At 44.6% G+C, this 13,776-nt stretch overlaps 1 protein-coding gene across 1 annotated transcript in view; it reads left to right on the top strand.

Moving 5' to 3' along the window:
* Positions 1–13,446, top strand: part of TSNARE1 (t-SNARE domain containing 1) — a gene marked incomplete in the record, with an annotated part of 405,182 nt that extends 391,736 nt beyond the window's left edge. Inside the window, 1 exon segment of the mRNA XM_073629371.1 lies at positions 13,031–13,446. Coding sequence (XP_073485472.1) covers positions 13,031–13,126 — 96 coding nt within the window.
* Positions 13,447–13,776: the final 330 nt, after the last annotated feature.

The raw sequence follows: 13,776 nt of genomic DNA, 5'->3' as shown, positions 1-13,776 counted from the left end.
GCGAGAAACGGGAACCGCCGAGCGATTATCATCCTATCATTGAGGGGGGGTTTATCATTTTTCCCGTAAAGTGGACCTGTCATCAGATATATTTTCCATACATTATCTTCAGTAATGTGTCAGTGTGACCCTTCCAGGTAGGGAACACCGATATATCGCCCCCGAAAATCTGAAATAGGGTGATCGACGTTTATATGCCCCCTATTAACTTCAATGCAAAAATGCCACCTATTGATTTCAGTGAAAAAATTACCCCTATTGACTTCAATGCAAAATCATGTCCTATTGGCTTCAATGCAAAAATACCCCCTATTGACTTCAATGCAAAATCTCATCCCATTGACTCCAATTTAAAAACGCCCCCTTTTGACTTCAATGCAAAATCATGTCCCCTTGACTTCAGTGCAATATCTTGTCCCATTGACTTCAGTGAAAATCGTGTCCCATTGACTTCAATGCAAAACCCCCCCCCTGTTGATTTCAATGCAAAATCATGTCCCATTGACTTCAGTGCAAAAAAAATCCCCCTTTTTACTTCAATGCAAAATCGTGTCCCATTGATTTCACTGCAAAATCTTGTCCCATTGACTTCAGTGCAAAATCTTGTCCCATTGACTTCAATGCAAAATCGTGTCCCATTGACTTCAGTGCAAAATCTTGTCCCATCGACTTCAATGCAAAATCGTGTCCCATTGACTTCAATGCAAAATCGTGTCCCATTGACTTCAGTTGGAAAAAACACCCCCTATTGACTTCAATGCAAAAACTCCCCTATTGTCTTTAGTGCAAAAAACACCCACTATTGATTTCAATGCAAAATCATGTCCCATTGACTTCAGACTTCAGTGCAAAAAAAAAAAGCCCCCTTTTGACTTCAATGCAAAATGGTGTCCCATTGACTTTAATGCAAAATCATGTCCCATTGACTTCAATGCAAAAACGTGTCCCATTGACTTCATTGCAAAAGCGCCCCCTATTGACTTCAATGCAAAATCGCATCCAATTGATTTCAATGCAAAATCACGTCCTAATGACTTCAATACAAAAACGCCCCCTCTATTGACTTAAATGCAAAAACACCCCCTATTGACTTGAATGCGAAATCTTGTGATAGGCAGTACTGATAGGGGGCACTGATAGACAGCACTGATTGGCACTAATAGGCGGTACTGATAGACAGCACTAATAGGTGGTATTGATAGGCAGCGCTGATTTTCTGTGTAAATGCTCCCCGGTCTTATTTGCCAGTTAGCAGCTCTCCCCCTCATGCTGTGACCGCGCATGAGGAAAGGAATGCCGATAACTTCCTCCTGCCTGCAGCAGACTGAAAACATCTCAACCTAAGAGAGAGAAGAGATTTCCTGAGGATGTTATATAGACGAAACGCGTAGAGGCGAGACTTCAGGTTTTCATTTCCGGCGATGTCAGTTCTGGCATTTGGTGCACACAGCAGCTCGGGGTGAGAGCAGAGCGGTGTAGCAATTCCTCTATTACATTGTTGGGCTGATTGCTTTGCTGCCCTTCTAAGACATTATACAGTGTGAGTTATATTACTATTTTATATGGGCACATCAATAGAAATACTGCACTATGAGAATTATATATTGGTTTTGTGAGTCCCTTGGTGATGTGGGAAGGAGATGGAGATCTTTGGAGATTCAGCCTGCTGGTAGCCGAATGGAGTCAAGTGGTCTCCTTTACAACAAAACAAAGCATCTGTTGACCTGCTTATGTATTAAAGGGTGTCTGGTGAGTGAGCACTAGTATTGGGTACAGTGGTGGAGGAGAGTGTGAAATAAATAATTTGAGAAGCTCTGGACACTCACATCGGGTGAAGATGGAGAAGCTCTGGACACTCACATCAGGTGAAGATGGAGAAGCTCTGGATAATCACATCGGCTGAAGTTGGAGAAGTTCTGGACACTCACATCCGGTGAAGATGGAGAAGCTCTGGACAATCACATCGGGTGAAGATGGAGAAGCTCTGGACACTCACATTCGGTGCAGATGTAGGAACTCTGGACACTCGCATTGGGGGAAGATGGAGAAGCTCTGGACACTCACATTCGGTGCAGATGTAGGAACTCTGGACACTCGCATCGGGGGAAGATGGAGAAGCTCTGGACACTCACATCGGGTGAAGATGGAGAAGCTCTGGACACTCACATCGGGTGAAGTTGGAGAAGTTCTGGACACTCACATCGGGTGAAGATGGAGAAGCGAGTCTAGACAGTCACATCGGGTGAAGATGGAGAAGCGAGTCTAGACAGTCACATCGGGTGAAGATGGAGAAGCTCTGGACACTCACATCGGGTGAAGATGGAGAAGCTGTGTGTGGAGCAAAATACTTTTTTTTACATGAATTGGACGTTAATGTTTTTTCACTTTAGAATTGTGTGATTGTTAAGGAAAGTTAAAGCTATTAGAGTGTTTAGCACCCACTTTATTTGGTTTATTGCCTTGCACAAAGGTGTTGTGGGGACACTTTTAACAGGGCAGCTGACACCACTTTCACAGGGGAGACAAAATTGGGATTTTAGCTGAGGAAGTGCGGGGTATCTATGTATCATCTCAGCCTCTGCAAAGTCATTGATCGATGCGAAAGGAAGCCTTTCTAACGATAAAAGAGGGAGCTTTTCTGAAAAACGATATATTGTGACACATCAGATGAGGACTGGGAAGTTTTGGTCTTGGGGGGCAAACATAACCAACTGGCCCTCTTGTGGTCGGGGAGGATTTCTGTATGGTAATAAAAGTATTCCATACAAAGCCATCACCATGGCGATGCAGTGATTTGGTGGCCATGGTGAAAGGTGGGTGTTCCTAAAGGATGAGGTTTATTTAGACACATCTTCACATCCAACATCTTCCAACATCCGGGTCCTTTATGACATTCAAAATGTATTCACATGACATCTTAGTGCCACAAAGAAAGATGGTCCTGGAGGACCTTCCTCTGCCATTTGCTCTGATCTTAGGTTTCAATAGGGATCATTCATGTACTACTCAGTATGTGTCACTGACTGTGGGTCCCCCTCTGATCAATGTCTGAATGTTGAAGTATCTCCACTCAGGTCCACCGGCCCATCATATGTTGTTAGTACTGCCCCCTGTCCTCCACTCCGTCCACCCTGATGTGTGGAATGGGGTCATAGAGGTACTCTGTGCACCATGTCTGGCAGTTGATATGAGAAGGTGACTGAGATGCTTTTTTTTCATAGGGGCACCACCGAAGATTGGAGACTTCTGCCTGTCCTTGGATTGAGTCATGGGGCTCTTGGGTTGGGTCATTGGGCTCTTGGGTTGGGTCATTGGGCTCTTGGGTTGGGTCATTGGGCTCTTGGGTTTGGTCATTGGGCTCTTGGGTTGGGTCATTGGGCTGGTACATTTGTGGTGAGCTTGTTTCAGATCAGCCCCATCACACAGAGATTTTGCACCACGTGGAAGAACCTCTTTGGTTCCTAACCAGCACTGCAGAGGATTGAAAGCTCCCATCATTGGCGTACACATGATTCATCCCCCAGTGACTGCAATAAGGAACCCTTATTTTGTTTTGTTGACCACCTCCGGTGCTCACAAAATACATCATTGTGTTTTTTTCTTACGGCATCTTTAATCCTGATGAAAGTGTTTGACTTCGGTGTGTTATGAACATTGATCTCCTTCCCCCCCTTGATGAAGACGTTCCTCATCCATACATCACCCAGGCCCCCCTATAGGTCCTCCGCCTGCTGTAGACTAGTTTTGATAGATGGCTATGATTACCGAGCTGTTAGCGCTGACGATACACAACTAATTATTTTGGGCTAATTAGAAATACGTGTCAGGTATGTGCGAATGTTCAGAGCAATTGATGGTTGAGTGGTTGAGTTCCGATGTGGTGCGGTATAAGTAGGACTTGTTTATGGAAAATCTTTGACATAGAGCAGACATTTCAGCCCGCTGTTTTTGGATCTTATGAGCCCCCCCCCCAAAAAAATTTTATTACAACCCTCAATGGTTTATAGTGATAATAAATGGAATAAGGCCCCAGACCTTCCCAATGGCCTCACTTCTTTATGAAATATTGCAGATTAGTACATCAGTAAATGTTTTATAGAACAACTCTATGACTGAAGGTCTTCTGTCCACCTACCTCCGCCCTAGCAAGTGTGAGAAAAAATATACAACCTACATTGCTTGCATTCCTTTGGAGCAGGGGTCTGCAAACTTTCTAAAGAAAGGGCCAGTTGACTGTCCTTCAGACTTTACGGGGGCCGGACAAGGGCCAATAGGAGTAGAAAATGTCCTGGCATCCAGTGGGACTAAACAATGCCCTATCTTTGGTGTCTGTGGGAGGAATAGTGGCTCATTGTTGATGTCAGTGGGAGGAATAGTGGCTCATCGCTGGTATCAGTGAGAGGAATGATGCCCCATTGTTGGTGTCAGTGGGAGGAATAGTGCCCCATTGTTGGTGTCAGTTGTAGGAATAGTGCCCCATTGTTGGTGTCAGTTGTAGGCATGGTGCCCCATCCTTGGTGTCAATGGAAAGAATCTGCCCCATCTGAGTCAGTGGGAGGAATTGTGCCCTTTCGTTGGTGTCAGTGGGAGGAATAGTGCCCCATTGGTGTCAGAGTAATAGTACCCCATTGTTTTGTGTCAATGGAAATAACTCTGCCCTATTGGTGTCAGTGGGAGGAATAGTGACCCATTGTTGATATCAGTGGGAGGAATAGTGGCCCATTGTTGGTATCAATGGAAGAAACAATGCCCCGTTGTTGGTGTCAGTGAAAGGAATAGTGCTCCATCATTGGTGTCAATGGAAAGAATTCTACCCCATCGGTGTCAGTGGGAGGAATTGCCCCCTTTCGTTGGTGTCAGTGGGAGGAACAGTGGCCCATCGTTGGTATCAATGGAAGAAACAATGCCCCGTTGTTGGTGTCAAAGGAAAGAATTCTGTCCCATCTGTGTCAGTGGGAGGAATAGTGCCCTCTCGTTGGTGTCAGTATGAGGAAACAGTGGCATCAGTGGATGGAAGGGCCAGATTAAAGCAAGCAGAGGGCCGTGGTTTGGAGACTGCTGCTTTGGAGTTCTACACGTGATACATCAATATTATTGCCAGTCGAGACCAAAGTATATGCAGAAGCCTTCCAGCATAACGAGCTCCCACCTTCAATGTTCACCGCCACGGTTATCCTATTACCTAAACCAGATAAGAATCGGGTGGAATGTGCCTCTTATTTGCCAATAAACATTCATTGACTTTAAAGTACTCGGTAAGGTTCTTGCCATTAAACCCAACTGAGCAATTCTTTCCACCATACACTCTGATCAGAAGGGCTTTATTCCTGGAAAACCCCCATCTATAAACACCCGCAGGACGCAGATCTTGACGCAGATTTCTCCTGAATTGGGTGCCTTGGCTTTTCTTGACCCTGCCGAGGCCTTCAATTCCATAGAGCGGCCGTTCCTACAATCTACACTAAAACACTTTGGAGACAACTTTAGAAGACGGGTTTCCATTCTATCCGCACACCCCGGCTCTAATCTTCTGGTGAATGGTGTCCTATCACCTTCTCTGACTTTGTATGGGGGGGTCTGACAGGGATGCCCATTGTCCCCGCCTTTATTCGCTATTGCGATGGAACCCCTGGCTCTGAGGTTTCGGCAATCCCGACTCTTTAGACATAACCACTGGGGTCAGGACAGGAAGCAGTGGCCTCAACGCCAAGGATGTTATTTGACCCTCACACTACTTTACATGGAGCTCTGCACATAAATGGACTTTTCGGTTCCTTTTCAGAGCTGAAGATAAATTGTCAGAAATTGTCACCTGATGTCCCCACTTAAAGTAACCCCTTCAATACCGGCCACTTTTACCCCCTTCCTGCCCAGGCCAATTCTCAGCCTTCAGCGCTCTCACACTTTAAATGACAATTACGCGGTCATGTAACACTGTATACATATGACATTTTTACTTGTTTTTTTTTCACACAAATAGAGCTTTCTTTTGGTGGTATTTAATCACCTCCTGGGTTTTTTTTTGCTAAATAAACGAACAAAAAATGCAAATTCTGGGGGAAAAAAACACATTTTTCTTCATTTCTGTTATGAAATTTTGCAAATAAATTATTGTTCATAAATTTAGACCAAACTGTATTCTGCTGCATTTCTTTGGTCAAAATAACCCGAATCGTTGTATATTATTTAGTCTGTAGGAAAGTATTTAGTAAGAGACATAGCGAGTTTTTTTCATTTTTTGTCATAAATAAGGAACTTGAAAAAAAAAAAAAAATCACAATTTATATACGGTATATTTTTTTGAAGTTGTAATTCTTTGGAAAATTAAGACATTTAAAAAAAAAAATCACAATTTTTTTTTTTTTTTTTTTTTTTTACATTCTGTCCCCAGTGCAGTATATGGCGTGATCCTATAACTGGGATCAGGGACACTGACTGGTGATAGTTCGAAAAAAAAAAAAAAATTAATGTTTTTTTTTTTTTTTTTTAACACACTGTGACTAGAGCATTATAACGTTACCATAGTAACACTGTACTACTCTGGGGAAATGATCGGCATTCTTTTTTTTTTTTTATCTTCACATTATGATTGCTTACACCGGTGCATTGCTATAAGCAAACATTCTACTGCATTAAACTGATTCATTCAGTTTGTTGTGATTGGTCAAAGCTAAGCACATGGTAGAGATGGCCTGTGATTGGCCCTGTCTGTACCATGTGATCACAGCTAGCAATATAATTGTGCACAACAGATGGCCTGAAAGGAAGCCAATCCATTGTGTACAACCGTCATGTGACCTGCTGTGATTGGTCACAGGGATCACATGGTGCTGGCAGAGAGCCGGTACACTAATCAGTCTTGGCCGTGCCGGTAACAGATCGCGATGGCGCTTTCTGAGAGGATGTCATATGACTCAGTGGTTTTCGAGTCACATGACCTATGAATAATGCACTGTAAATGCAGTAAAACCGCAGCAAAATCAAGTGCGCGTTTTCGGTGGCCATTATCGGCGCTTTTTATTTCTATCAGCAAAGCGCCCTAACCCTATTTATGGCCAATAATTTGCATCCCTAGTGTTTGCCCCTCCCCCCCAGCAAACTTGCCCTGAGAAATGCAATGTAGACAGGAAGTGGCTGCAAAAAGGCTTCAGGAGATCAGCAGCACTGAGAGGTAACAAAGGCGATTTGCTAACAGTCTTCCAAAAATTTAATGTCATTTATTTCGGGTTTTTCATCACCTTTAACTCCCAGTAATAGCCCCAGAAGGCGGACATTTACCCATGAGTCTTCTCTCCTCTCGCAGTTGTAGACTGCGCTGTCCTTTATGGCGGTCTTCCTCTTCCTCCCTTTCCCCCATTTTCCCCGCTTGTACCTTACCGGGAGGATAAATTGCCAGAATCCAAAAAAAAAAGAAAGTGTGTACACCTGTAATGGCGAGGACGCAGATGGTGTTTCTCAGCGCGCTTCCAATTCAGCGACAGCGAGCGCCAAACTAGCTAACGGCACACATGTGGCGAGATCCGGTTTATTATTTCTACATATGCCGCCATTGATGTCTCCCGGATTCTCCTAATCGCACACATTCCGCCCTTTGTTCCTCAGAAACCATTGAAGTGAGTGCCCACAAAAGCCACAATTGTCATCAATGTGATTGGCTACAATATTCCCGTCTTTTTTGTTTTCTGCCTCCTGATTAACCACTTCCCATCCGGGCCAATTCTGCCACTTCGCTCCTACATGGAAAAATCATCTCTTTTTTTTTTTTTCTAGAAAATTACTCTGAACCCCCCAAACATTATATATGGTTTTTTTTTAGCAGAGACCCTGGGGAATAAAATGGCCGTCATTGCAACTTTTTATGTCACATGGTATTTGCGCAGCGATTTTTCAAACGCATTTTTTTTTTGGGGGGGGGGGACTATTTAATGAATTAAAAAAACGGTAAAGTTAGTCCAATTTTTTTTGTATAATATGAAGTATGGTGTTACGCCGAGTAAATAGATACCAAATATGTCACGCTTTAAAATTGAGCACGCCCGTGGAATGGCGCCAAACCTTAAAAATCTCCATAGGCCCTTTAAAAATGTTTACAGGTTACATGTTTAGAGTTACAGAGGAGATCTTGGGAATTATTATTATTGCTGTCACTCGAACGTTCGCGGCGATACCTCACATGTGTGGTGTGAATGTCGTTTACATACGTATGCGTTCGCTTCTGTGTGCGAGCACGCAGCGACGGGGGCATTTTCATTTTTTTTTTTTTTTATTGTTTATTTTATTTTACTTTTTTAATTTTTACACTTTCCCTTAAATTTTTATTTATTTTTTGATCACTTTTATTCCTATTACAAGGAATGTAAACATCCCATATAATAGGAATCGTTCGTGACAGGTCCTCTTTATGGAGAGATCGGGGGGGGGTCCCTCCTCCAGGCTGGAGAGCCTGAGATAAAAAACAAATAAACAATCTCAGGCTTTCCTGCCAAGTTCCCGGCATTCTTTACTTCCGCTGGATGTGACGTCATAACGTAGCGCCCCGGGCCTCTGAGAGTCATAGAGACTGCCGGGAACCATCTGGCCCCTCGGTATTCTCTACGCCACGCTGTACCCAAATAAAAATTTATAGAATTTTTTTCTCACAAATAAGAGCTCTCTTTGGTGGTATTTGATCACCTCTGCGTTTTTTTTTTAATTTTTGCGCTATAAACGAAAAAAGGCCGACAATTTTGAAAAAAAAAAACTGATGGGCACTGATAGGTGGCACTGATGGCATTGATAGGTGGCACTGATGGGCACTGATAGGCGGCACTGATGGCATTGATAGGTGGCACTGATGGGCACTGATAGGCGGCACTGGATAGGCAGCTGATGAGCTACTGACGGGAATTATTGAGTGGCACTGATTGGCACTTTGGGGCACTGATAAACATTACTGATGGGGCACTGATTGGCACTGACAGGCGTTTATAGAGGGGGACAGGCTGGCAGGTGATGGGCACCTTTTGATGGGGGCTGTGCTGATAATCAAAGTGCTGATTATCAGCACGGACACTCCCCCTTCCGACAGGGAGAGCCGCCGATCGACTCTCCCTGTCAGCGTGAACCAAAAAAAGCCGTTTACCGGCACTTCCTGGTTCAAGCGATGATCAGCTGTGATTGGTCACAGCTGATCACGTGGTAAGAAGCCTCTGACAGATCGGAGTTGGGGTTTGTTAGACGGACACATAGCTCCTCCAATCACCACGCTGCGCGCCCCCGCAGGCGATAGCCGGCTCTGTTATCCTGATCACGTCACATGAATTCCGGTCAGGATATCACAACCACTTTGCCGCCGTCATTTTGCTATACGGCAAGCAGCAAAGTGGTTAACATCTAGAGGTGCCTAACAGTGTGTAATGTGCGTAGAGTTTTTACTAAAACAGCGAGGTGGTTATCTCTGTACAGAGCTCTGTGTTGATTGGCAGCGCAGAGCTCTGGGCTGTGATTGGACACAGCCGATCAGCAGGTCCCGGCCATGAATCATTTAATCACAGCATCAGAGTCGGCGGACGGGGCGTGCATACACTCCCTGAAGCCAGAAGGAAAGCCGCAACATACAGATATGCTACTGTGCCTGTACGAGCCGCCCGTCCTCAGTATATGTACTGCAGCGGGTCAGCAGTCCTATGTTATATATACAGTATCTGACAAAAGTAAGTACACCCCTCAGTCACTTTTCTTCTATCTTTTCATGTGACAACACTGAAGAAATGACACTTGTCTACAATGTAAAGTAGTGAGTGTACAGCTTGTATAACAGTGTAAATTTGCTGTCCCCTCAAAATAACTCAACACACAGCCATTAATGTCTAAACCGCTGGCAACAAAAGTCAGTACACCCCTAAGTGAAAATCTCCAAATTGGGCCCAAAGTGACAATATTTTGTGTGGCCTCCATTATTTTCCAGCACTGCCTTAACCCTCTTGGGCATGGAGGTCACCAGAGCTTCACAGGTTGTCACTGGAGTCCTCTTCCCCTCCTCCATGATGACATTACAGAGCTGGTGGATGTTAGAGATCTTGTGCTCCTCCACCTTCCGTTTGAGGATGTCCCACAGATGATCAATAGGGTTTAGGTCTGGAGACATGCTTGGCCAGTCCATCAGCTTTACCCTCAGCTTCTTTAGCAAGGCAGTGGTGGTCTTGGAGGTGTGTTTGGGGTGGTTATCATGTTGGAATACTGCCCTGCGGCCCAGTCTCTGAAGGGAGGGGATCATGCTCTGCTTCAGTATGTCACAGTACATGTTGGCATTCATGGTTCCCTCAATGATCTGTAGCCCCCCAGTGCCGGCAGCACTCATGCAGCCCCAGACCATGACACTCCCACCACCATGCTTGACTGTAGACAAGACACACTTGTCTTTGTACTCCTCACCTGGTTGCCCCCACACATGCTTGTCACCATCTGAACCAAATACGTTTATCTTGGTCTCATCAGACCACAGGACATGGTTCCAGTAATCCATGTCCTTAGTCTGCTTGTCTTCAGCAAACTGTTTGTGGTCTTTCTTGTGCATCATCTTTAGAAGAGGCTTCCTTCTGGGATGACAGCCATGCAGACCAATTTGATGCAGTGTGCGGTGTATGGTCTGAGCACTGACAGGCTGACCCCCCACCCCTACAACCTCTGCAGCAATGCTGGCAGCACTCATACGTCTATTTCCCAAAGACAACCTCTGGATATGACGCTGAGCACGTGACCTCAACTTCTTTGGTGGACCATGGCGAGGCCTGTTCTGAGTGGAACCTGTCCTGTTATACCGCTGTATGGTCTTGGCCACCGTGCTGCAGCTCAGTTTCAGGGTCTTGGCAATCTTCTTATAGCCTAGACCATCTTTATGTAGAGCAACAATTCTTTTTTTTCAGATCCTCAGAGAGTTCTTTGCCATGAGGGGCCATGTTGTACTTCCAGTGACCAGTATGAGAGAGTGAGAGCGATAACACCAAATTTAACACACCTGCTCCCCATTCACACCTGAGACCTTGTAACACTAACGAGTCACATGACACCGGGGAGAGAAAATGGCTGATTGGGCCCAATTTTGACATTTTCACTTAGGGGTGTACTGACTTTTGTTGCCAGCGGTTTAGACATTAATGGCTGTGTGTTGAGTTATTTTGAGGGGACAGCAAATTTACACTGTTATACAAGCTGTACACTCACTACTTTACATTGTAGACAAGTGTCATTTCTTCAGTGTTGTCACATGAAAAGAGAGAAGAAATGATTTACACAAATGTGAGGGGTGTACTTACTTTTGTGAGATACTGTAGATCTAAATGTTAGGCCAAAAAAAGCCACCACTGAGGAGGACAGAAGGATTGGGTTCCAGGTGAAGGACAGTTCTGGTGACACGTTGGATTTTCTGTCAAACGTCCAAAAATGTAGGTTCTGCACATCGGCCCTTCATATTATAAATGTATCTTTGGACGTTGTGTTGTCCCCGGAGTTCTCCCTCAGTCATGTGACTTCCCCCGGTTGGGTACATTGTCTGCTCCTGGCTGTAAATTGAATTTATGGAGTGATGAGACGACTTGCGGAGATTTCTGCCCCCTGAACTGTCACTGCGACAAGGTTGGTGGGTCTCATTCGATGTCCCGGCTTTGTGTCCTGTGATTGCACATCACAGATTTCCTCTCATCGCTGTGATCATTGGCTGCCTTCTAAATCTTTTATATCAAGACTCTTCCATTACCTCTACAGTGCCTTGAAAAAGTATTCATACCCCTTGAAATTTCCCACATTTCCTCATGTTACAACCAAAAACATAAATGTATTTTATTGGGATTTTATGTGATAGACCAACACAAAGTATCACATAATTGTGAAGTGGAAGGAAAATGATAAATGATACAAATAAATATGTGAAAAGTGTGGGGGGGGGGGGGCATTTGTATGGCGCCCCCCGGAGTCAATACTTTGTAGAACCCCCTTTCTCTACAAGTCTTTTTGGGGGTGTCTCTACCAGCTTTGCACATCTAGAGAGGACATTTCTACCCATTCTTCTTTGTAAAATATCTCAAGCTCTGTCAGATTGGATGAAGAGCGTCTGTGAACAGCAATTTTCAAGTCTTGCCACAGATTCTCAATGTGATTTAGGTCTGGACTGTGACTGGGCCATTCTAACACATGAATATGCTTTGATCTAAACCATTCCATTGTAGCTCTGGCTGGATGTTTCGGGTCGTTGTCCTGCTGGAAGGTGAACCTCCGCCCCAGTCTCAAGTCTTTTGGAGACTCTAACAGGTTTTCTTCTAAGATTGTCCTGTATTTGTCTCCATCCATCTTCCCATCAACTCCGACCAGCTTCCCTGTCCCTGCTGAAGAAAACCATCCCCACCACATGATACTGCCACCACCATGTTTCACGGTGTGGATGGTGTGATCAGGGTGATGTGCAGTGTTTGTTTTCCCCACACATAGCGTTTTACTTTTAGTCCATAAAGTTGAATTTTGGTCTCATGTGACCAGATCACCTTCTTCCACATGTTTGCTGTGTCCTCCACATGGCTTCTCACAAACTACAAACAGGACTTCTTATGACTTTCTTTCACCAATGTCTTTCTTCTTGTCACTCTTCCATAAAGGGCAGATTTGTGGAGAACACGACTAATAGTTGTCCTGTGGACAGATTCTCCCACCTGAGCTGTGGATCTCTGCAGCTCCTCCAGAGTTACCATGGACCTCTTGGCTCTTCTCTGATGAATGCTCTCCTTGCCCGGCCGGTCAGTTTAGGTGGACGGCCATGTCTTGGTAGGTTTGCAGTTGTGCCATACTCTTTCCAAGATACAATGTATAGGGACTGAGGATACAATGTATAGGGACCGGACTGAGGATACAATGTATAGGGACTGAGGATACAATGTATAGGGACCAGACTGAGGATACAATGTATAGGGACCAGACTGAGGATACAATGTATTTAGTATATGAACTGATTGATGCGTATTGTAATCTTGTGATAATTTTTCTCTCCCCTTTTGTCTTCCAGAGACGTGCCAGAAAGGTGAAATGTTGCCTCATCTCCACCGGACTCTTCGTCCTCCTCGTGGTCATCATCATCATCGTCGCCTCTGTCAAGAATTAGCGGAGGACCATGGCCTGTGTTCCCTCCGTTTGGCTTAGTTACCTTTGACCCTTGTAGTCCCCGAGCTTTCCCCTATCTGCACTGTGACTATGATATGACCGACTACTGATAACTGACACTCAGGCTGGTGTATGAGAACACAGGAACCTCTAGGGTGGGTTAGAGAGTGAAAGCAAGTATCTGATTGGTTGGAGCTGGATTACCCACACAAACGTTGTTTCTTTTGTGTTTTATACATCAGCCTCACTGACATATATTGTATTTATGGCTGAACTTTATCTGTGTTATTTGTGTTAAATGAAAATAAAGTATAACAAGCAGCGGGTATGTGTGATGGATGCGTCACCGGACAAGTACCAGGTTGTCAGAAGCCCGGCCTAAAGCCCAATTCAATATAATTAGCGAAATCCATTCCAGGTGCACCAGAACAAAAGGTGTGTAAAGTCTTGCAGTTGTTTTTTTAGAAAGCAGCCACAGCTTGAGCAGAAACATCCCTGCTTTCTGTGTGGAAACAGTAGTCTCTCTGCAGAGGTCTAACACCTCTCCTGCTAAAATTAATGATGATTAGGCAACTGTAACTCAACAGGGATGTATTAGACCTCTGCAGAGAGACCACCTGCTCCCACCTACAGAGCAATGCCCTTTTCTAC

Source organism: Aquarana catesbeiana, linkage group LG05 (assembly GCF_042186555.1).
Source record: "Aquarana catesbeiana isolate 2022-GZ linkage group LG05, ASM4218655v1, whole genome shotgun sequence".
Taxonomy (NCBI): Eukaryota; Metazoa; Chordata; class Amphibia; order Anura; family Ranidae; genus Aquarana; species Aquarana catesbeiana.
The sequence above is the reverse complement of the archived record's forward strand: the minus strand, read 5'-3'. Positions and strand labels throughout refer to the sequence as shown.